Source organism: Syngnathus acus, chromosome 9 (assembly GCF_901709675.1).
Source record: "Syngnathus acus chromosome 9, fSynAcu1.2, whole genome shotgun sequence".
Lineage (NCBI taxonomy): Eukaryota > Metazoa > Chordata > Actinopteri > Syngnathiformes > Syngnathidae > Syngnathus > Syngnathus acus.
The window spans coordinates 7,015,017-7,038,635 of record NC_051094.1 but is presented as its reverse complement, the minus strand read 5'-3'; the positions used below and the strand labels follow the sequence as shown (position 1 = coordinate 7,038,635).

The following is a 23,619-nucleotide window of genomic DNA, read 5'->3' as shown; positions in this document are numbered from 1 at the left end:
AACAATCCATTGCAACAAAATACTGAAAGATCAGTGAATTGGCACCCATCGTGTAGTCTTACCGAGGACGCAATATAGGCTGTGGGATCGGGCTGCCTGGTCGAGCGCCTGTGCCCTGATCCCGCTCTCCTTTCCTCTTCTGTCCTGGGTATCCTGCCCCTGCTGGTGGGGAGGTGGTACTGTTGCTGCTGTTCCTGGGATCCAGCCTGTCCCCTGTTGTCGCTCGGCAGTTCCTGGTTGACGCCCGATGTACTGCTGTTGGAGCTGTACTCGGAATCAGACGAGTCCGAGGCTGCTGCCGAGGTGGCCGAGGCCGAGGCTGTAGGGCGAGGTCGGACGGAGAAGCGGACCACGTGGGGCGGCGACTCCGGGGTGGGTAACCTGCTGCGACCATCCACTGGAGACACCTAAATAATAAATTGGTCAAATATATTGTTTAAGGCTGGTCCGATATACTTTGCGCCTGTATTTTTTCCTAGTTTGTTCAAATGCTTGCCTCAGGATAGGGCCCAAAGTAGGACAGTAAAACGGGAAGAAGGACAAGTCCGTTCAGAACTCCCAGAACAGTTAGGATGGCCAATACTGCAAAGAAATACCTGCAAGCACAACCCACACTAAAGTCAAGTTCCAAAAGTAGAATTAACTAACATCACAGGGGAAATGTACAATATCTTACAAAATACAGTTGAGCAACTTTTTCTTAAACCTATGAATGTTGTTGCTAAGACTGCTCAAGGAGCTTTACTTTATATTAGCTTTATATTATATGTCACAAAAGAGATCAACTTTATAAGTTCTTCTTACGCACTTGCATACATGTATGCGCTCATCTGAAACATGCCAGTTATAAAAGAATATGAATTGAAACAAAGCAGACACCAAATAAAAATAAAAAAAAACCACAAACCACAGACATTTAGACATGCCCGGCCACTACCACCACATGAAAGCAAACTCACTTAACCCCCCTTACACATTGAGGCATGCACTTTGTGTATTTGGAGCAAACCAGAAATGTACCTGATGAGATTTTAAGTCCGGCTAAAAGAGGGTTAGTCTTTAAGATGCCACGGAGAGAAGAGAAAGAGGAAGCATAATTAGCCAGCGCAAGTTAATTCAAAGAGTGATGTATTGTGAGGCGGTTGGGGGCTGACTGGGTGTAAGGGCGCTCTCTCTTGAGTGTGTGTGTGTGTGTGAGTGTGTGTGTGGTGTGTGTAAGCAAAACATGGAGAAAACAAAGCAAGAAGGAATGTGAAGGGAGGAGGCGCGGGGTAAAAGAGGGGCGACGAGGGGGCCTCCTCTTAAGAAAGTGAATGGAGTGAGGGGTATAGAATTTAGAAGCTACAACAATTTAGTGGAGGAGGAAGGAGGAGCTCCGTGTCCCTCTACCTCTTCACCCCCCCTGTCTTTTATTTCATTCCCTCGCTTTTTCTCTACCTTCTTTCCTAGCTAAGCCACTGTGACGTTCCCGGGCCACTCCAAAATCTCCACCGTCTGCTTAAATCTCCAACGTATCAGGTAAGAAACACCCCTCTTACTCTCTCAAGCTGCCATCATTAGCTGGAGGTCTCTATCAGAGGTACACTTGGCCCGTGAACCACTTCACTCACCTACAAACAGGACCCTAACAAAGCTGCCATTTTGTGACAATGCAAATAAACATGCACATGTCAAATCATATTTGTTTGCCATTCAGCCATACTGTCGGTGGACGAGTGAAAAGTGAATCTGAAATATGTGAGGAATTACTGGAATCCAAACTACAATTATGATTGTGCTCCACACCGTGTGGGGTAAAGGCTACATCACCTTTAGGAGGCGCACACTCACGTCCGTGTGCGGCCTACACATCGGGGCCCGGTGCCCCCGACGAGCTGTTTGGAGTGAAAACATTCACAGGGTTGACGGGAGAAAGTCAGGGAAACACTCCCAGCAAGAAAATACGAGCGGGGCCTTGTTGTTAATGCGCCGTCTCGGAGCGCTGCTTTGTTTGCTCACTCAACAGCAGAACCTTCCAAACGGAGGCCCAGAAAGCGGAGCGCGCCGCTGGAGGTGAGGAGCGAAGTGTCCGTGGGGTCTACCGGTGTGTGTGCGTGCGTCCTAGCTGGAAGGCACGCCATCGTTGACCCTCATGATTAAGAGGTCAGAGAGCAGGTCGGAGGGAGGGATGGCGGCATTGGTGTGCGTGCACATGACTTAAGTTTGCATGTTTGGAGGTCACATGGAGCACAGAGCTGCCTTTTCTTAAAGGAGCAGGCCGGGCAAATTACACGGCCAGCCCGTGTTGCGGCTTCACGCAACCCGACGTGGATGTTAAATTACTCTCTGAGCTCACTGGAAACTTCTCATAATGCTCTTTGGCCGTGCGAACGTATAGAACGGCGTACCAACTTCGGCGTCAGTTAAGCCGCTGCCTTCGCAGACTCTCCACTTACTCGAGCAACCACCAACACAGAGCCCCCACAGTGTGTCGGCTTTAATTTCCACTTCTCCCGGCTTTCCACAGCTGCGCTCTTAGCCCCCCCAGCCGGTGCGTCCACACCCTACGTTTATAGATGTCTAGCGAGGGTTGTTAAAATGAGCTGAAAGAGATTTCAAAAGCCAGAGAGGACTTTTCTGCTTTTCCAACAAAACCTCGCCGTCCCCTTTTCATTTTGCATGCCCTCCTTTTAATCTCTCCAACTTTCCTTCTCGTGACCTTCAACTCTTTATCCGACAGGTATGGGAGACACAAAAGGTGTTCTTTAGGTAGCTGCAAGAAGAAAGAGGATTACAGGGGGAATGAGAAGGGGAGGAAGCCCTCATGCATGACCAGCATCTCAGGTAGATTCCAGGGCGGCATGCAGGTTGAGACATGGTCTCAGTGGTCTGCTGACGCCACGCAGACCCCGATAAAGCGTTCCACGTAGGGGCGATCCTGTCAGCTTACAACCTTCCGTTTCCATAAGTGTTGACGTGCGCTCACCTGACAATGAAATCGAACTCGGAGCCCGCGAGCATCAGAACGCCCAACAACGTTGAGAAGGCACCGTCGAGCACCGGCGCAAACATGTGCTCCAGAGCCAGCACTGCCCGCTTGTGACGGTCCCCTATGGCTGTCAGGAAGGCCTTCAACACACACAAAAACATCTCTCACCCTCAAGCTCACATTGCTATGCACAAAATGTAGACTGGAAGCGCGTACCAGGGCCACGTGGACGGTGAACTCCACTCCGATGCCCACCGAGGCGATGAGGATGACCACGGGGACGGCGCTCAGCTTGATTCCCATCAGCCCCATGAAGCCAAACAGTTCCACTGTCATGAGAGACAGCACCAGCACCTACAGGACACAGATGCCAGAGCAGGGGTGGTAAATAGAAGGCCTTAAAAAGATTTGCTTCTACATCCTGTCTGTAGTGATCTGTTGCAGAGACAGATGCGTGTACAGTATGCTCTTACAGATGTGTACTACCAGCACATGTGTGAGAAATGTGTGTGTCTGTATGGAGGCCAATGAGAAGAGAAGGACATGAGGCTGGACTAAATGCCATGAAGAAAGTGTGCAAGGGAGGGAACTCTGTGTCCCAGAATATACTACATACATAAATTTCCATGAGCAGGATTTTGGAGTGTATGATCCTTTTTGTTCATTGATGAGGAGTCCGCAGTCAAGTAAGTGAGATGGGCTTAAACGAAGCTTCATTTAGTAACGGTTGAATATGACACTCCTTCATAACCTGTCCTTTGATTTTGCTTGTAAAACTGGACGGATAAATATGAGGGCAGTTCCTCCCATTCCAGTCCAAGGACTCGGGTGGCCGAGGCGGCTGCCTGCCATAAAATACAGCTCACCGCCAGAGAGAAAAAACAGAGCTATATATGCGTATGTGTTTGAATTATGTCGCGGTGTGTTTATGCGTTCAGCCACATACGTTCGCCTGCGTGTCTCCGTAGAAACACCGCCATGGACAGGAAAGAGAAGAGAAGTCGGGTGGATTGGAAATCAAATCAAACTTTTTTTCTAGGTTTAAAAGTTGAGAGCAGGTTTGTCTCCTTTCACTGTCTATTTAGTGTCCGGGAGTGTTAGTGTAGACTAAGCAGCACAAGATAAACATTGGTGACTGGGCCTACAATAACACTCAGCAGTTGCGTCTTCCTTCCTTGCGCTTCTCTTGGAGATGCCCACTGGACCACACAGGGAAAAAAAAGCCCAAAATATAGAGCGCAAGACAATCTGCCAACTAAACATTGCTCTCTGCACATTGGAAAAATTCATCATCATTTTGACACTACCTCCTTGGTGGTTTTAGTAGTGTTCTTTTTTTAAATTGCACAACTTTCTTTTTTTTTTACATTTTAATAAAGGCCTACCATTATTTATGACACGGTGACTATGCAATATTTTATAGCGTTATCAAGTAAAATCAAGAAAATAAACAATTAATAAATCATTTTTAAATTTGTCATGATGGCATTTTTCACCATGGATTAGTGTGCTGCTTCGTATTGGTTTGTGAACAGTAGAAAATTAGCTTATAACGATCTCGACTGCCTTAGAAGATGATCTCCCTTAATAATTCTTACCCAGTATGTATTATGTGTGCGCAGTACTCACAATGACACCGGCGGTCCACGGGTTGAGCAGGAACAGGGCGCACACCAGGAAGGTGCAGGCGAGCACCACGCTGATGGAGAGCAGGAGCCAGTGGCGAAGACTGACGTACTGCTCCCAGAAGAGGAAGGGATAGCCGTTGGGGTAGGAGGGCAGGCCTTGGCGACTGTAGTTGCTGCAGATGGCCCGCACGCTCTCGATGGCCTCCACGAACTGCGGCGTCTCCCGGAGCCCATTGAGGTAGAAGGGGAACTGTGCGTATTCGATAGGCTCGGCCGCCGGGACTAAAGAATGAAAAAAGCAATAACACGGCGTTAAACAATTTCTGTAGAATTGCTCAGACGCTAATATGATAACATTTAGAGTAGAACCTTGGTTTTGACACAATTCGGTTTTTAATTTTGTTTTCCCCCCATTTCAATGGTCGACAAAAAACGTGGGTCACAGCCATTTGTTTCCCGCAAGGCGTATTTCAAGTTTTATGAAGAAGTCAAGGCAATAAACATTCCCGGGCAACATCAGCATAGCATATCCTGTCAAAGATCAGAACCCCAAGAAAAAAAAACATGCAGATTTTGGCCACATGGCGGCTTACTTAGCAGTGGCACTCAATAAACAAGCATAAAATAGTTTCAGCACGACCACTAAATAAGCAACCTTGGGGCCAAAGAAAGTGTGGTGAACCTTATATAATACTGCTGTGCTTTTATTTTGAAGGACTGTTTGTACATGTGCTGCTGAGTAGACTGGTCGGCTGCTATAATTATTATATATGTAATGTATTTGTTGTTAATATTTTGGAGTATCTGGAAAGGATATATTAGATTTACATTATTGTCGTGAGAAATATTGCTTTGGTTTTTGTACAATTCAGTTTTAGGCAGACATTCTGGAACAAATTCATCTGAAAACTGTAGATGTCTTGAACGAGTGGGAAAGTTCAAAGTAGGAACGGTTCGCGTTAGTCAACAAAAGTAAAAAGACAAGAGTCAAAGATAAATTAGCAACATATTCTTTTCAATTTGCAAATTTTGTCCTGTCACGCGCAATACTGAAAAATGTTAGAATTTGGGGAACGTCGCCAATACTTTCCAAAATATCACAAATAAGATGACTATTTTGAAGTTGGAATGTTTTTTTAGCATTCATGCATTCATAGTAGGGATAGTTTTTACTTATTTTGGATTATTCTTGGATAAACTACCAATACCAAGCTGTGGAGCAGTTTTAACTGTGTGTGTGTGTGTGTGTGTGTGTGTGTGTGTGTGTGTGTGTGTGTGTGTGTGCGCACGTGTGTGTGTGGTGGGGGTGGATGGAACAGTGTGAAACAGAGCTTCATTGAGTCCAAGCCAGCTAGTTTGTGGGCCAGCCGGCCTAATGAGGGCCTATCAGTTCCAGACATGGCCGAGTGTCAGCGCTAACGTTGAACCGCTGTAATTACAAATGTCACAATCAGCGCCATTACCGCATCCTAATTGCTATGAAACATCATAAAAATACATAATCTTGTGTAGCGCTCCTGTGTGTGTCTGTAGGGGTATTTTTATTGTACTGAGCCATCCTGTTTTATCTTCAATTACTTTGCTAACCAAAACAGCAGCATCCAGATGAGTTTGCAGGTATGTGTGAGATGTCACGCCACAATGTTGTGTGGGCAAAGTTCGAATATTTTGTGACAATGAGGCACGTTTACTTACTGCTGAGGCGTGTCTCGGGCATGGAGTCGGTGCGGTCGTGCAGCCACTCGGGAGGATGCGGGCGGATATTGGCCTGCGAGGCGGCATAAGCCACCGGATCGTTGCTGACCCAGGCCGTCAGGTAGATGTAGAAGGCTCCGGGGTTGATGATCCCGTCGGCGTCCACAAGCCTGTGACGTGTCAGCTGGCAAAACAGACAGAGCAATTGAGCCCCGTGTTCTAAATCTTTCGACAGACTTACAATTCTGTGTTGTTTTATTGGAAATCCTAGTGTAACATGGACATGAGAAAATATTGAAGCAAGAAGACGTGCTGAATTGAAAACAGTGTGACCACAGAAATGCATATTTAAGCACATGAGTGAGGGCAAGAGGACGAGTGAAGCTCTCAAAATAAAATTCAAATATTAGTTCATCTATCTTTCCAACTGATGGATGGGGGAGACGCCTAAGGGGTTTCACTTATGAAAATTCCCGACATGCTCACCTCTTCCCAGAATTATCATGCCACATTAAATCCTGGAAATACCCCACTTTGGAGAGGGACATTTATTCTTTCAACCGTGAAAGAGGTGAGGCCTCTATTTCTATGCAATGCGGTTTGAGGATCATATTGAACAATGTTACCGGCATACAGTATTACAATTTACCTTGGAATTTAGAACAAAATAAAATGCAGCAACGTGGCAAAAAAGTCAAAGGAACAGCTCTGAGAATCAGAAACACAGATAATCATTTATGTACAACTAATAATGTATCTTTGTTCATCTATCAATGCCATCAACAGGTAGTTGAATGAAATGCTCTTCCACTAGATGGCAGAACATCCAATAACCAACTCATCCACCTGTTGCCATAATGGCTTTGTGTTCAACTAAACATGCCCAGATTTCACGAGTCAAATTGAGAGTGAAACATTTTTGTTTGGTGGCAACTTGTGAGATTTCCAATGTAAAATAGGTGTTTTGGCTCAATAAAAGTTGCAAAACACTGGCTAACTGAAACATTAATAAATAAGGCAAGAGCATGGAACTTCATTGCAATTATTACCCGTGTTTCTCCTGATAGCAAAGACGAGGCGCCTATCGGAGAGTTTTTATTAGCCCTAAGTCAAGTCTATGACTTCTATAAAATACGACAGACTTTTTTTTCCGTTGTATTTCGTCAAGAGTAAAGTAAAGGCTCTTGTTTCTTGGCCTCCCATGTGGAGGCAAATGAGTGTAACCTTGCATTGGGAGTTAGAAGCTTTACTATACATTGCGCTGCCACTCTCCCTCTACTCAGCCGTAAATTCCTCCTTCAAGGGAGGAAGGGAAAGGTTGGGGGGGTTAGCTGTACTAATGGGCTTAGGTAGATGTTCTTTTTCTTTTTTTTTTTGTGAAGTAAAAAAAATTTGCTTGAGTTAGCGTAACAATAAAAAAAATTGGCTGGAGTCCCTGAGCCCGTCTGTGTGTAGTTAACCTGGTTGTTAACACTGAAGGAAATGCCACCCAGCAAATGGAGGAGAGCAATAAAAATAACACGACATCTGTACAAATGTTGCTTGTGCTTGCTTCTCCTGACCCCCTACACACAATGCCTGGCGCTGTGGACAAACGCAGCTCCAGAGAGAAGGCACTCCTTAGTCGTAGCACAACAGACGCACACCGAGCAGCGTGAAAAGGAACCATGTGCTTCGACTTCTCTGCTTGAAAGGGGATGCGGTAGCGGTGCGCGAGAAGAGGGGAAAGGGCGGGGGATTTGGTGAAGCTGAACAACAGGAAATGCAACCACCTTAAGTTGTCAAGGATGCAGGAACTGATGTAAGAGGGATGTAGTGTACTGCATATGTACATGAGAAAATAAAAAAATTGCGCTGCCATTTAATTAATTCGTTTGTATTTTACCAAATCACAATTAAAGAGATCTTGTGTATGTCCTTCTTGTTGAGCAGAGTTGGGATGCTAACAAAGAGCAATTGATGGAGACAAAATTTTCCTGGATTTACTTCTCAGTTAGGAGACTTTTATTTCATCTCAGAGGATATAAGAGCCCCTGCCAAAAAGTGGAGAAGGTGCAGTTAAGAGAGAACTTGAGGGTACGCTCATGCTAGCATGTGTATTTTTTATCGTTTTTGTCCAATTTCAATGAGCAGCAGTGGTTTAATTCTCCCATATGGTATTAACATCTCCTTTTATGGGCCATTGACAGAGGTTCGCATTTCGGTCCTGCCGAAGAGGAGGCATGATGTTAATCCCACTCTGTGAGGCTATCCGGACCTCCCGTTGAGAACTTTGCCGGTGTCATTTCCTCTCCAGTTCCGCACTGGCTGTAAGCTTATTTGAGTGGAGGTATTAACTCAGCAGCATCTCAGACGCTCATCACCAACGATGATGAGGCCTCTTTAGAAAAGCCACAAACAGCTTAGCAGTTCAAGGGCTACAAATACGGGAATGGCGTTAAACTTGCCCAATCGCTGATCCCAAATTACACCAATGAAAGCACGACTGGATATTATTTTTGCTTTAAAAGAATGCATGTGGATTTTTGTTACAAACAAATGTCATAAAGACAATAAATGTATTTTTAGTCCTGGCGGCAGCAGTTCATATATACGACACGTCACCAAACACTAAAGTGCAACCTAAAGTTTCAAACTGAGCAGGTTGCATGAACCCGTTTGGAACCTCAAGGGTTCAGAAATGGAAATATTGTTTCCCGTTAAAATCCATAGAAATGCTGAAAAGCCAGCAAAAAAGTTGATTTGGGATAATATGCCCCCTTTAAAAGAAGCGACCCTGAACTGTAGAATGCACGTTAAAGTGATGGCTTGGATGAGTTCTGGTCATAGGTTCACGCAACAGCTTCTTTGTGCTAGGCTTCGGAATCCCAGACAAAGTGTTAAGCTGACAGGCCGCATGCTACGAGGAGACATCCCGCTGTCGGAATCCCTCACGCACATTCATCCATCACACGCTAACGCACGGCAAGAGTTAATAGGTTTTTCAGAAGGCGGGCCGAGGGTCCCAGTGAGAGCTTTAAATTCCTGAGCTCGGTAAAGTCATCACAAAGCGCGAGACGATGAGGGAAGACAGACAAGGAGGGGGCGAGTTTGCAAGGTGGGCGTCGTTCGGCTTGGCCCAATCAAACGGCCGCTACACAGGCAAAGGCGTCTCGTATGACAGCTGAAGCTTACCAGGTTTTGGTTGATGGGCTTGTCTCTGCGTCCGGTCTGCACCAGAAGCTTGTACGCCAAGACGCCGTCGTCAGAGCCGTTCTTGTAGCTGTTGGGAGTGATGCGGCCGGCCTCCCAGTCCTTGTCGAATGCCTGCTGCAAACCTGCGAGATCACACACGTGCACAACTCAACACCGGAAACTTCAACTGTATCCTTGACTAACAAGATTGGCTGATTTAATATGATAACTGGCCCCGAACCACCTTGGAAAAAGCTGAAAATGTTATGTTTTTTTATTCATAGAGACCACGAGGGGGAACTATTAAGAACATGTGTCCCTTTCTCTTCATCCATATGTGCCTGCGCCGCGCTCTCCCAATGCTCACACCGAGGGCCGACTGCGGGAGATGTTGTTTTGGGTCTCGTTCCTCGGGCCTGTCTGGCTCCAATTTGTCCCGCCATTGCACACATCAATATCGCACACACAAGCTCTCTCTGTGTGGTTTACACACACATGCACATACACACTGCATGCGCACAATCTCCACAGGACAAAGTCAGCCAGTCCACGTCCCTATTGTACGTGACTTAACAGAATTTATACAATTGCTTTCTTTGGCTGCCACAAACATAGTCACGAGACGTTTTGCGTGAGTAAACCTCATTAAACCTCAGTTCAGCGAGAATTAGAGGATTAACCGTAGCTTTTTCTTTTGTGCCGGATTGACTGACTGTGTCGCAGATGGGTGAAGAAAATTGGACTCCTGTTGTTCTAATCTCATTTCATGTAACATCAACAGTACCTTTCAGCCAGTCCCTGAAGTAGTCAAGCCACATGGGGGGCAGCTGTCCATTATCCTCCTTCAGCACGTAGCGGACGGTGCGGAACCTGCGGTGCAGCTGGTGCAGGAGCGGCTGTTTGTGAGCATAGTCGGCCCGCTGCGTCACCACGTACATGTTGTAGAAGGAGAAGAACTTGAACTGGGCGCCGATGAAGTCATACTCGCTGGTCTCCCGCGGCACAATGTCGGTCAGCTCCAGGCCGTCCCGCACCTGGGTGGTGCCGTACAGGCTGACCCCCAGGAGGCAGAGGAAGAGCACGATCACCACCACCTGCAAGAGCAGTGGCCGGTTAACTCGGAAAAGTGAAAGAAAATCCAAGTACTTCGAGGAAGGAAAGCGGAACACGCGCCACGGCATATTTTCGAAGCAAAGCGCATGCACCCTCAGTAACAGTCACTTGCGGTTACATCTCCTTCTAAAAGGGGTTTGTATAATCTTGTATACAAAGCCTGTGATCATCTGACCATGTGTTGCCAGATTTGGCTAATAGTGGTGGATCAAAGAGCGCAGATGGAATAAACTGGAATGTTCCTTTTAGCCGTTTGGCAGCAGGGAGAGGATTGCGCATGAAATAATTTGCTAAAGTGGAGAAATATTTGACAGCACGATAAAAAGACAAAGAAAAGATTCGGTAATGATGTCAAGTACAGGCCACCAGATGATTTGAGTTGTGCGAGTGTTTTGAGAGGGCCGGCCACCCACTAGACTGAGGTCAGACTGTGTGTGATTCAGATAGGACATGACTCCAGATTTCCTCCTACTCTGTCATGAGCTCTGGTGACTAACGCTCCTCGTTCAAACTCCCACACGCTCACACAGAAGCCACTCTGCTCACCTTGGTGGTGGACTGCAGCAGAAAGGGAGCGTAGTGCCTCTCAGCAAAAGAAGCCAGTGTCCAGCGGGTGCAGCGGGGTTCCATGCACCTCGGGCCATGGGAGGCCTCCCCGAACTGGGAGAGCAAGTCACGTGTGGAGTTGTTATTCTCTGGAATCTGGCTTCCCTCAGGGGAATCTGGCTGAGGGACTGTCCCCGTAGCAGCGGCCGGGGCCCCGGGGTGACGATACCGAGCTGTCCGGTGACTCCGCCTCCCGCTGTTGTTATTGTTATTGTTGTAATAGTCACTGCGAGGGTTGCTGCGGCCGGGAGGCGGGTTGATGGGCTGCACGGAGATCTCGGACCGGGGCTCGGCTGTGGTGTAGAAAGCCTGCGTGCGGGGGTCGTACTCGGTCCGGAGCTGAACGGTGGACTGCATGGTGATCTGGGTCTGCTGGGCAAAGCTGTGACTGCTGTAGGACGGCGGCGGGCTGTAGCTGGGCGGAGGCGTGTGGTATGAGGGGAGCGCCGTGCGGTAGGATGGCGGAGGGCTGTAGCGACTCCCGTCTGATCCATCCAGGTACGCCTGAGGCTCCATCTGGATCACACGGTTGGCACAAGGGCTGCAAAGACAGACACGTTAGAACTCAACAAACGAGACCCTGTAAAAGCTGGCATTTTTATGCCTTGTTTTCTCCATGGTGTTGTTTTGTTTAAACAGCACAAACATGGAATGGGGGCGTGAAGTTGACAGTATAAGTAGCAATTTTCCAATATTGAAGCAACAATTTCAAGTGTCTCTCAGAAGTGTTTGGCAAAACAAACAAATTGGACCAACTTTCCAGAATAGCTTGGGTTCAACCTGGGAGGTGCCGTTGTATTTGTTCTTTTTGGTACCGCTCTTGAATTGGCTCTCATTCACTGATGCAGGTGTACCGAATGTTGTGTTTTCAGAAAAATGAGGAGCTGAGCCAACGAGGATTTGACTTTGTGTGTGTGTGTTTAGACTATGCACATCTGTGCGAGTACAGCGCCAAAAAGCATGCCCAGACTGGCAGCCAACTGGCGAGGCTTTCACAACAAAGGCCAAGGCAGACAACCAACAAATCAAGCAAGCCATCAGACAGTACTAGACAACTTGAGAAGTCATTAGGGTAAAAAGGCTGCGTGGGTCAGACATCGTCACTGTCAGAAACGAGTTTGTGTGTGCAATCCAAACCTGTGAAAGCAGCAGAAAATGTCGAAGCGTCTGTCTTCTCGTCGGTAGAGGTCCATGCTGAGGATGGCGGGGAAAATGAGCAGGACCATGGCAAAGTTAAACACCACCACCACTGCAGCCTGCCGGGAACACACAAAACTTTCTTAGCCTTCCGGAAAAGTCACTTTAACAGAAGAAAGAAAATAGGGGTTAGGGAATGTTTGCTGCTGACTTAGTACATGTTTGGGTTACCATTTTAATTGTTTATGAGGGAAAGTATTTGTACATTTTTGGCTACCTTAGCTTCATGAGATGTCGTAGACATATTAAAAATAGCTCTCACTGAAAACTATGACCACAATAGACACAAGAATATCTTTGGTTTGGCCACATCATTTTTCCTGCTACAATATACTAAAAGTATAATAGGATTTCTCTGTTTTTACATATATTTTTCATAGTATTGATTTTCTATTAACTGATAATGGTTACACTCACATTGAATAATTATGATAGCTAGAAATCCCAAATGAATAGAACAAGACTAATAATCAATATATTTGATGTCTTATGAAACGAATGTCTGTGGACTAATGAAATAAATATTCGAATCAATCACGACTAAACTTTTTGTTTTTTGAACGATTTAAAAAAATCAAAATAGTACATTTACAACATATTAGGAATGAAGAAGTTTTTCATTTATGATAAGAATAAGCTTGTGTCAAGGGGAACATATTGCTATGAAAAATGAAATCCAAGTAGGTGCAGTATTGTGGTTGACTTTGTGAAGTCGGTGCACTGAGCGCTGGAGGATCATGATAATGATGGGGAGAAGTGGAATTGGGCTGGGGCGCTGCCCGGTGCGTAATCTGGGACTTGCTCGGCTGCCAGACCGCTACACACAAAACACACCCGATAGGCACATAGTCTTGTGCGAGACCACCCAAGGAGTCAAGAGGCCTGAGAGGAGGTGCAGACAACTCTTACACAACAAAATATGCACTAGAAAAACAGCAACACAAGAAAAAAAAACTGCTTCTCAACACACAGACTCACAAACATCTGTGCCCGCCCACTCATTCCTCTGCTCACTATGCAGTCAGGAGTAATGTGAGAGACAACAAGAGACAGCGTGCAAAAACAATTCATTCTCAATTGGCCCGCTAATGTCCAGACTGATCCCCTATGACTCCAAACACACACACACACACACACACACAAGTTGACCGCTCGCTGACCTCCGAGTGGGAAGATTTACCATCACATTTGTCTTCCACACATGAAACGTGTGTGTTCCACTGTGCATCTTTGTGCCGTTATCTGGACACAATTGCCTGCCCTTTACTGACATGGGGAGGGAAGCTAATGAAGACAGGAAGCAGGAAGTGCTTCTTGCTGCAGGAGATACACACTCCCTGGACAAAAATATTGGGACATGTGGAACATGGATTCGCCCAATCGGGGAGTTTTTCCAGATGTCAAGTGTGTCTGTGGGGAATTCATTCCCCATTCATCCTGACCATGTGCTATATAAGAGTGCCTGAAAAGTGTCAAAAGCGAGCAGAGCCATGTCGATCCCGCGGGAGGGGAAAGAATGCAAGAGCGCTATGATTGGTCGCTGCACAGGCAGAGGAAGCGTACATAAGAATGGATGCTATGTGCATTAGGCATGTGCTGCTAAATGCAAGTGTGAGCTTACAATGAAGCAGCCTGTGTGCGACCCATGGGGTAAATAGATCATGTTTGACAGAGTGGCTGTACTAAAGCCATCCATCCACACATGCTAATACTCACTCTGGCCTCTGCGTGCATGTGTTACAAGATCACTATTTCCTATGCTACATGAATAAAGACAGCAATATAGTTTTGGTTTAACTTAAAATAAACAAATACCAACACGCACTGCATTCTTAAAGGTGAATTTCGTTGATTTTGTATTTGTTATAGCCTCTGGCAGACAGAAATACATCATTCTTTCCACCCCCTTGGCAAAGTGCTATTTAAACTTCTGCTACCTATCAGCTTAGTAATATTTAAATTGATGTTGTCGCCTCCAAAATTTAACACAGTCCTGCACAAGGTTTAATCAGTGGTAGTGGTAATCATGGAAATGTTGCTCATTTTGATCCAACGATTGAGCTGTTCCACATTCCTCTTCAAAGGTCCTTAAGTAAAAGCGCCTCAGGCCCTGGTTTCTACCAAAGTATTGAGACTTAATTCTTAATGATTATTAAAATACTATTAATAGCTTTGATCTTGCACTCATTCAGGTTTGCAAAAATGTATTCATTTTATTTAAGCATAATGTTGTATAAGCGTGAGGCCCTTGTGCTGAAGTGACAGGCGTCGCATTTTGTCCCACTTTTCATTGTTTTTATGACGTCTCTAATTTGTGACAGATGTAAGAGAAGTCAGAACCCCCACTGGACAATGCCCGCCCCCATCTTTATACACATATACAGCTAAATCATTGCGTTTCATTGCTATTTAAACCTCCCACTTAGATTCCACATTTCCTGCAAACTCACACATAAACGTGACACACACACTCACATAGAGATTCAGTTACATGGACCTCATCCACAATCTGGATAGATACCAGACCGACCACGAAGGGAGGTGAATTTCAATTTAGAATTCAGACTTCTAATCACAGACACACATTTCCACATAAACACACACGGTACAGAAGAACCTCCAAAGTTGAATCAAAAGTGTAACTATCCAAGCAAAATATTTTGGAAAACTACACCTCAAAAGTCAAACAAAATTTGGAGTCACCATTGTCAGAGAAGAAAATGTGTAATGACCACCAGAGAAGAGGGAATGGAACTTAAAAAAGGTTCTCTTGCCTGAATCTTTAATTCCTGTTTACATGAAATTAGATCCGTGCGTACCTGTAATGAGAACGCCCGTAGCGCTGGAATGGGTATGAGGGCGGCCATGAAGAAGGCGGTGACGTTGCTGATGGAAGTGAGCGCCACGCTGGCTCCGGTCCTCTTTAGACATTCGCCGGTTCGGTCCTGTGCCAGATGAGACAAAGGAATGACTTACTGCCTTATTGATGCAACTTTGTCTGTAGCCACAGGCAAATGTGTAATACTTGAGACGGAGGAGCATTATCATGGCACTGATGCTGACTGACAGTGATTGCAGCCAGCTCAAGTGCTATTAGCTTATACAAGAGAGGAAGCTGATGTCTCTCAAAGCAGATCATTGTGGCAACTTTTTGTTTTTTTCTCATATTTGAAAACGCACGCGGATAAGCACGAGGAAGGCTTGGCGGCAACTACTATGTGAAGATTTGACAACGTGCGGGACCACACAGGGAGCGTCTGCTTGCGGGCATGTTTGTGCAAGTGTGTGTGTGTAGGAGAGAGGGGGAGAGAGAGAGGGAGGCAAGATCTGGTTCAGCTCTGTTTAGTTTTCATCTCCTCAGAGGAAGCTGGAGGTGGAGGGAGAGATGCAGACAACAATAACAAGCAAATGCATGCCTGTTTTCCCCTACAGGAGATTAAATTATCAGACAAAAACACACGCGTCTACACACTTTGTTGTTGTAGAATCCATCAGATTGTTCTAATGACGAAACGTTAATTTAGAGCCATGCAAACTGTGAACTTGACATAATACAAATAGCATAACAGCTCCCTTTCACATTGCCTCTAATATGGCCACAAATTCACGAGTCCTCTAACCACCCATTCTGTGTCTTTTGGCAGTGCAAAAGGGGGCTTAAGATCCGAAGAAAAACATGTCACTTCTTTTACACAAATAGGAAGTTGCCATTTTTGTACGCACTTTCACAGTGACAAGCAATCCCGACTACTGTTTTTAACATAAGGCACCGGCTCATAATGGTGGTTAAACAGCGGACGAGTCAAAAAAATAATTTTTTTCTTTTCACCAAGCAGTGCAAACTATTTGGGCTGTACACAAAATATTTAGATGTTTTTCAACTCACCTCAAATGGGATCCTCTTATTCTGTCCTGTCTCACTGAAGGCGTGAGCGAGGAGGAAGACGTCATCCACGCCGACACCCAAAGCCAGAAACGGGAGAACCTGCACGCCAAAAATGATTGATTGTAAATAATACAATGCATATTTGTTTTATTATATTTCGTGTCTTCATCTGCGTTACCTGTGTGGTGGCAGCATTGAAGGTGATGCCCAGTAGAGAGCAGAGGCCGAGGCCCGCCGCCACCGACAGCGTCACCAGCAGGACTCCCGCCAACCCGACGGCCCCCTGGGATTTGGCGCAATCCCACCGCAGCATGGTCAGACACGCGTAGGCCAGCTGGGGACGGATAATGAAGATGACTCACGGGGGAATACAACTCTCTCGTTCGGATATGGACGAGCAGGCCTGTCTTCTACCATGAGCAAGTAGCCGCTGGCCACGCGGATGACGCTTATGTCGGAGAAGGACTTGAGAATATCCTCCAGGGTGGTGGTGGTGAAAGTCAAGACCTTCTGGGATGAGTTGGCTGCCACGCTCTGCAAAACAGCCTGGAACAGAATTCATGAAATGAAAATTAGTGTGCAAGTGTTGATGTTTATTTGGCACCTTCAATGATAACAAATTGGGTCAATAGAATTGGATGCATGCAGTCCTGGACATGAGACATTAACGTTTAAATCATAAATTGCTTATTTTAACACAAGTTTCATCTGGTTTACTTTCTTGTGCTGATGTGTTTGTCTCGACTAGCTTAGCGTTGTTCATATATACATATGGTGTCCACTGTCTCTTATCTTAAAGTCAACTGGGATCGATTATAGTCCACCCTTGACCGTAATGAGAACAGGCACTATAGAAAGTGGATGGATGACAATCAATTCTTAAACAAAGGCCTCATCTCAAGACATAGACGCCTTCCTTCAAATAAAGCCTGGTGCTTTCTACAGTTGAGTAAATAAACTCCCCAGGCCACTAATTGAGGTGTGTCCGAAAAATCCCGACAGAAACCTGCTCACAAAAACAAGCAAATCAGTGAAGGAGTCACATAGCAGAAAACCTAAACTCCTTGGGGGAGGTAATCAGGGCTGTGTATCCATTCTAAACTTGTTTTTGTAAGACAGTACCACGATCCACCTTCTCCCCGTCTTCCTATCTGTGTGCAGACAGATGTCTTCAACATTGACCTGCAGTTACTGCTCAGCGGGGAGCACGGCTGGCTGACACACATTCTCACACACATCCTCTTGAACACACACACACACATTTGCACCAACCACGTGTACACATCTCGCAGGCACGCCCAACGCCGCACATTTGAACACACGCAACACAGCACGACGCCAGCAGCTTGGATTACAACCATTGATAAAAAAAAAAAAAACATATACAGCCATTGAACAAATGATCTTTTTCTGTGGCGGCACCCCCCCGGGCCCCTAAGATGAATGGTGCGCACACATGCACACACCGAGGTCACTGTGTGTCAAGCAGGGGGGTTGGTGTGGGGTGGGTGGGGGTTGGGCGAGATGATGTCACACCCGAGCCACCAATGGGGCCACAGCTGGGAAAGTGATTGTTATGTTAGATCCGAATGTTCCTAATATATTCCAGACATGGCCAGCTTACTACTATACTATACGTTGTACCCACTACTACCCTCTAGCAGATATCATCAAGCGACCTAGCATCCATCAGGGGCTCCTTGAATTCACATGCTAACCTCAGAATATCATCGTTGGGGATTCACGGGAGATTTATTTTCCCGTCTCGCTTGCGTACCTCTGAATATCTTCTCTGCCAGGCCTCCAGTATGGCTGCGGCCTTTTCCTCATTCCAGTTGATGTGAGAAACCTCCTCGTAGCCCCTGAAGTGCTCAAACATCTGCTTGGGAGTCATCAGCTGGAACATGGTCTGTAAGGCTTGAGCGCTGGAGGGAGAAGAGACGTTCATATTGATGGAAGACGAACACAACTAGCGATTCTTTTCTCTTCTTTTTTGGAAAGAGAAAAAACGAAACTCAGAGCAGACACTCTATGAGATGCCTGGCCATTCATCCAAAAGAAAGTGCTTCCACAACAAGTATGCTTTCATGGACTTTGCTCAAGCATCTAACACAGAGATGACAATGCATTACAATACAGTGTATCTGCAGGAATGACAAATAAGACCTTTTAAAGCCACTTCAATCAAAGTTCTTGTGTGCTTATTATTACATACTTTATCTAATCAGCTTGTTCAACATGATTGTATTTTGGTTGGTGTCCAAAACGTGAAACAGTCATTTAAAAAAAACAAAAAAAAAAACATATAGCAACATTGTTAACTGTATCTGTGGCGTTTTTAAGACCTATGAATAGCAAAAGGTGTGTTTAAGAAAAGCTAGCATTTAATTGTGGACCATCTACAGTACATTTTTAACTCATTCTGTGCCACCCCAGTTAAAATGGATATCTGACATCTATAGTCATCAATGGCAGTGAATGAGTTAAAGAACTGCAGACATAATGTAATTATTTCCTTAAGAGCTGTGCCCAAATGTTTCATCCCTTTAGTATCGGGATGCTGCAACAAGCTCAGTCATACTTTACAAATAAAACAATGTTTCCCAAATTCTATGTCATCCCTAATAACACCAGTTTTGTTTAGCTTACTAAATAATGTTTATGCTTATTGATCATTCATTTATGAACATAGAGCACACAGAACATTCCTGTACATAAAGCAGGTGTCCTCCGCATGACCTGAAATATTTGTCTGGCGGATTGCTTTGGAATTAGGTCTGTGGAGCAAAAAAATGTGGTATATTTGGATAAACTAGCGAGGCCATAGATCATTGTGAGTATGCGTGCTGATGAGTGTGTACGTGTAGTGTCCACGGATGTGGTGAAATGGAGCAGCTGGAAATAAAAGACTTCTTCTAACGACTGCAAGATTTACACGCCCACAAACACAATTTCAGAATACATTGAGAGTAAAGAAGAACAGAAAACACACACTCGCTCCAGAATAAGCAAGGCGCAGATCTTGTTGGATGTGTTACCTGAGCAAGGGTCCGCTACCGTTCTTGGTGGTCCCGCCTACAATCAGCTCCTCCTGCCAGTGCATGTATTTCCTGGACAGGCCGTGGCAGCCGCCGCTCAGGGTCCATGCCACATCTAACGGCTTTTGGCGCGATGGAAGCAAAACAAGAAGGGAAAATAAACTGTCAACAGCTACCTTCAAAAAACTGACATGGATCCAAAAAATATATAAAGAACGCCTGCCGACCTTGGTGGAGTTCTTGTTGGGGGCAGTGAGGGGGCAGTCGGGGTCGGCGGGGTTCAGGCAGGGTCGGTCCATGTAGCCGTGGCCCACGTCAGCTTTTTCCAACATTTCCTCAAAGCTCTCCACAGGGAAGTGTGCCCGTCGCAGGTCCTCCAGGAAGTCCTTGGGGTCAAAATTGGTCCACTGCAAAGCGTCTTTACCTCTGTGCGAAGGTACGGTGACGCAGATAAGAATACAACCAACCTTCATACTGAATGATCATATAAAAGCAATCATGAGGCGGAAAGACATTCATCTTCATTCATGTTCATGCTAAGGCACCATACCAAGTTTTCTTTTATTTGCAAGGTGACAGCAAAGAGGAATTTCCCAGTGCCAGGGTCGGATTCCTGCCCCGAGTGCTCCTTGTCCCCTTCTAAGCTCTCCATGCCTTGCACATTCCAGCCTAAATCTCCCTCTTTCTCTTTCTCTGTCATTCATAGCACATTGTATGTGCTTAACCAGGCTTGGGTTATTATTCACAGGCTCCCAACCAGAACATGGTAAAAAAACTTCATCGATCGCTTCTCATCCAAAGGACAAACGGAAGCATTGCCTGTGTAGATCGATAACCAACCGCTACTTGATCCGAGTCAACTCGAGCCGGCGATTCACATAGAGAAGCGCACACATGTGCATGCAAACGCAAATATGCTGAGGAAAAGTATTACTGTAGCAACAGGCCATTAGCAACAGAAAGGCCAGACAATGATGTGAGGCCCAGGGCTGAAGAGAGGCGATCGCCAGCGATACGCATGCCAACAACCACTACAATGGAGCCTTCAGAGGGGACGAATTCAGGACACACACACACACGCTTGCGGAGTCTGATGGTTGGGTTCAGTGTGCCTGGGAAGCGCACATAAAAGATAGAAAAACAAGATTCAAAGATGCCCATCTTCTTCTCTTGTAAACAAACTCACTGTTATAGTGCTGCCATGACAACCATTCCAAGATGGCTGTCTATCCCAACTGAGCTAAAGGTAGTCTTCACAATGGGAATCAGAGTAATGGGATCTGCATGAGAGTGCAACTCTGTCAACCTCCAATGCATTTAGTAATCACTGACCCCAAAACAAGGAACCGGTTCTTACCGAGAAGGAAACATTATGCGGATAATTAATTTTTAATTCGCTTGGCCAGTTTAGAAGTGAGGCAATGGACTAAGCATCCTAATGATCAGGAGGAAAACGATGAAGGCGAGAATACTCACGGTAAATAGACCATCCCAGACTGGAGCTTGGCTCCCTCCCAGAAACAGTCCAGAGGTGTGATGATGAGACAGGGATGAAGCTTTTCGATGATCTGATCACACACGGCATACACGCACGTTAGGGTCAGCTTAGAATTCAGACATTTATTCTGGTTTGTTGACTCTTTATTGACCTTTCATAATGTCAAATGAAAACCTGTGACAGATCCAATCAATACTGAGCATTTTCCATGCAGCATTTGCATTTTACTGCGTTTCATTAGATTGTGAAGGTGCGCCTGGTGAATTTTTGGTGAGTCCTATGGCGCACCAGAGATCAGTTCTTTGGTTTGGGGGAGGTCTTGATTTTTGCATTATACTTCCAGTCTGCTCTTATTTGAGCATATATATATTGAAAGAGAATCTTACCTGATCCATATAATGTGTTTCCGTGACTAGTTCTCCTGATTTATAGCATAAATGTTCCAATTTCCATTGTCTGGGGGAAAAAAAGGAGAAATTAAATGTTGTCACCACATTTATGATATTTCGCAAGAGTGGGTGACAATGGTGACATTACCGATTATAAAGGTAAACGTGAACTCTGCTGGCTCGCAAGGCTGACTCCAGATGCTGTAGCAGCGCATCCACAGTCAGCACGCTGGCTCCTTCCTGGCGTGGCGTCTGGATCATGAGCTGAGGGTTGAACATGGCTTCTTCGCCGATCTTCTGTCGCGTGTACTTCAGTTCCTGGTTCACACGCCCGCCCACTGCCGGGGAGAGGAAAAAGAAAAGACGTTTTAAAACGTTTGATGGTACGTTTTTTTTTTTTGCAATGAGTCGACCACTGATAAGATTTAGTATGAGTTCTAAAAGAAGTTGTAAAGGAAAAGTTGAAAACCGTCTGCTTCTCTGTGGGGAGTTTGCCTTCAAAGTCTTTTTTTTCTCTCAAACTTATAGTGGACAATGTATTTGAGGTGGTTCAACTGATAGTCCAAAATGTCCTACACTTAAAATGAACTAACCACACGTGCTGCAAGTTGAGAAAAATTTAAAACAAGTTACACACGTCGGCAATCAGAAGCAAAATGTGGGCATTCCGATCAAAGCACTTTTTACTAATTCTTTTTTTTTTTTTAACATTAGTGAAGTAATTTTTTGCCGCTGATTCTGAATCTGCCTTGTTTTTGTTTCTAGCACATCAAGTTTTAATAATAATAATTATAATAATAATAATAATATACAGGAAGTATGTAATATCCAAAGTAGTAATTTATTCAGTAATATTAATGAATTAAGTTCAGCAACAGGTGAAAAGATAACTCTTGAGGCATCTGGTTTGGGGTAGAAGACTCGTAGAGTGGTGGTGGAGTTGTTCAGTGTGTGGAATATTTTGTTGGTCATCTGGAGTACATCACACACCATAAGAGCAGTGTGGTCTTAAAAGATCTTAAAAAATGTGTCTGCGCTCATCCCAGTGAATTATAAGGCTAATTACATGGTGATTGATGTTTGAATCTTTGGACATGGCATCAACCATTCTTGAAAATGTCCTTTCTTATGTTAGCTATTTTTTGGTAAGACCCAAAAAAGTGACCAGCGAGTGTGCTTAAGCCACAAACTGCAACGTGCTTCAACATCTGTGTGAGCGCAAAAATGCTCCTTTGTAGTTGTCAAAGCAAAGCCACAGTCATGCACGCCTGACCTCAACCTAATCACATCTTCAAGAACAGCACTTTTCTTTTTTCATACAATCGGTCGATGAGCAAATCCACATTTGACGCTTCCACTCGAACATGAGGTGGACTGAAAGTGTGTGTGTGATAAAGAGGGTGGCTCTCTTCCAACTTGTGCTCCCAGTATCACGGTGGGACTAAGCCCTGTGCGTGCGCCCTCGGCTCTCAGCTCACCCCGGCTACAAAAGCGGCCTTTCAGCTCCTTCCGCTGGCCGCCTCCTCTCCGGTACGGCCAAGCTGCCCTGGCAAAGCCTCTCGCGCAAACACACACGGGTCGACAAATGCATGAGACTGCACTGGTGCAAACGTTTGGAGTCTCTTCTAGAGGAACGTCTCATCACATGGAAAGAACTAGATTGGAGCACTTGCCTCTGGTAAAGACGAACCATCTTGATCATGCATTAATCACCTATGAATCATAAAATGTCAAAAACAAAACCAACCAGTGCAGATCTGTATGCACATATTCATTCAGTTCATTAAAAAATTTCCCCGATTTAGATTTTGGCTTCCATGCATGCAACTTGAGATCTGTATGCATCCGCATAGACGCACCAAGCACCGAGTGTGAAAAACCTGTAACATTTTATGACATCTTAACCCAATTTAACAATGCGGCTTAGTTGGCGTAAGCGGGCATAGATTGAATATTTTCAAGCCGTTGTAATGGCATTAAAGTTAAACATAAGCATGCTTGTTCTGCTGAGGCAAGGACCACCCAGAGAAGAGGCGGGAAGAGAGAGGGGAGCCATGTCTGGGGGCATTAGGAAAACATACTTGATTTCTTTTTATTCCCCGAACCACAAGCAGCATTCCCATCTGATCGCATGCTTGTAATACTGAGTCCTCATTAATAGCAGGCCACGTCCAAGCAAAGCGACATGCGGCAACGTTACGCCGTTCTTCCTTTTCTCCCCGAAAAAAAGGAGCACGCATGGAAGTGATTTGGAGACAGTGCACTAGACGGCCGGGCCGGGGCCGGGCCGGTCTGTCTGATACACTCAACACTCGGGAGTTCAAGTTGACCCCCCAGGCTCCGTTCAAGTCCACTGCAAAGAGCAAATTGCACAAATGTGGGAAGAGGCGCGTCCTATTTAGACATATTCTGGGACAGAATGGGGGG

At 45.4% G+C, this 23,619-nt stretch overlaps 1 protein-coding gene across 2 annotated transcripts in view; it reads right to left on the bottom strand.

Annotated features, from left to right (window-relative positions):
- The window catches only part of ptch1 (patched 1), a 38,448-nt gene that overhangs the window by 3,807 nt on the left and 11,022 nt on the right, over positions 1–23,619 (bottom strand). The window contains exons 3-22 of one of the 2 annotated variants that reach the window (XM_037258587.1): positions 21,341–21,530; positions 21,190–21,259; positions 20,782–20,873; positions 19,533–19,731; positions 19,306–19,427; positions 18,045–18,192; positions 16,682–16,813; positions 16,446–16,601; positions 16,268–16,366; positions 15,201–15,326; positions 12,322–12,440; positions 11,125–11,725; positions 10,250–10,559; positions 9,466–9,608; positions 6,292–6,475; positions 4,598–4,878; positions 3,185–3,322; positions 2,966–3,108; positions 497–596; positions 63–407 (exon numbers count right to left, since the gene is read on the bottom strand). In XM_037258587.1, coding sequence (XP_037114482.1) covers positions 63–407; positions 497–596; positions 2,966–3,108; positions 3,185–3,322; positions 4,598–4,878; positions 6,292–6,475; positions 9,466–9,608; positions 10,250–10,559; positions 11,125–11,725; positions 12,322–12,440; positions 15,201–15,326; positions 16,268–16,366; positions 16,446–16,601; positions 16,682–16,813; positions 18,045–18,192; positions 19,306–19,427; positions 19,533–19,731; positions 20,782–20,873; positions 21,190–21,259; positions 21,341–21,530 — 3,698 coding nt within the window. Of the gene's footprint in view, positions 1–62; positions 408–496; positions 597–1,020; positions 1,058–2,965; positions 3,109–3,184; positions 3,323–4,597; positions 4,879–6,291; positions 6,476–9,465; positions 9,609–10,249; positions 10,560–11,124; positions 11,726–12,321; positions 12,441–15,200; positions 15,327–16,267; positions 16,367–16,445; positions 16,602–16,681; positions 16,814–18,044; positions 18,193–19,305; positions 19,428–19,532; positions 19,732–20,781; positions 20,874–21,189; positions 21,260–21,340; positions 21,531–23,619 lie in introns of those variants that run through there. The other variant, XM_037258588.1, reaches the window with a different exon arrangement.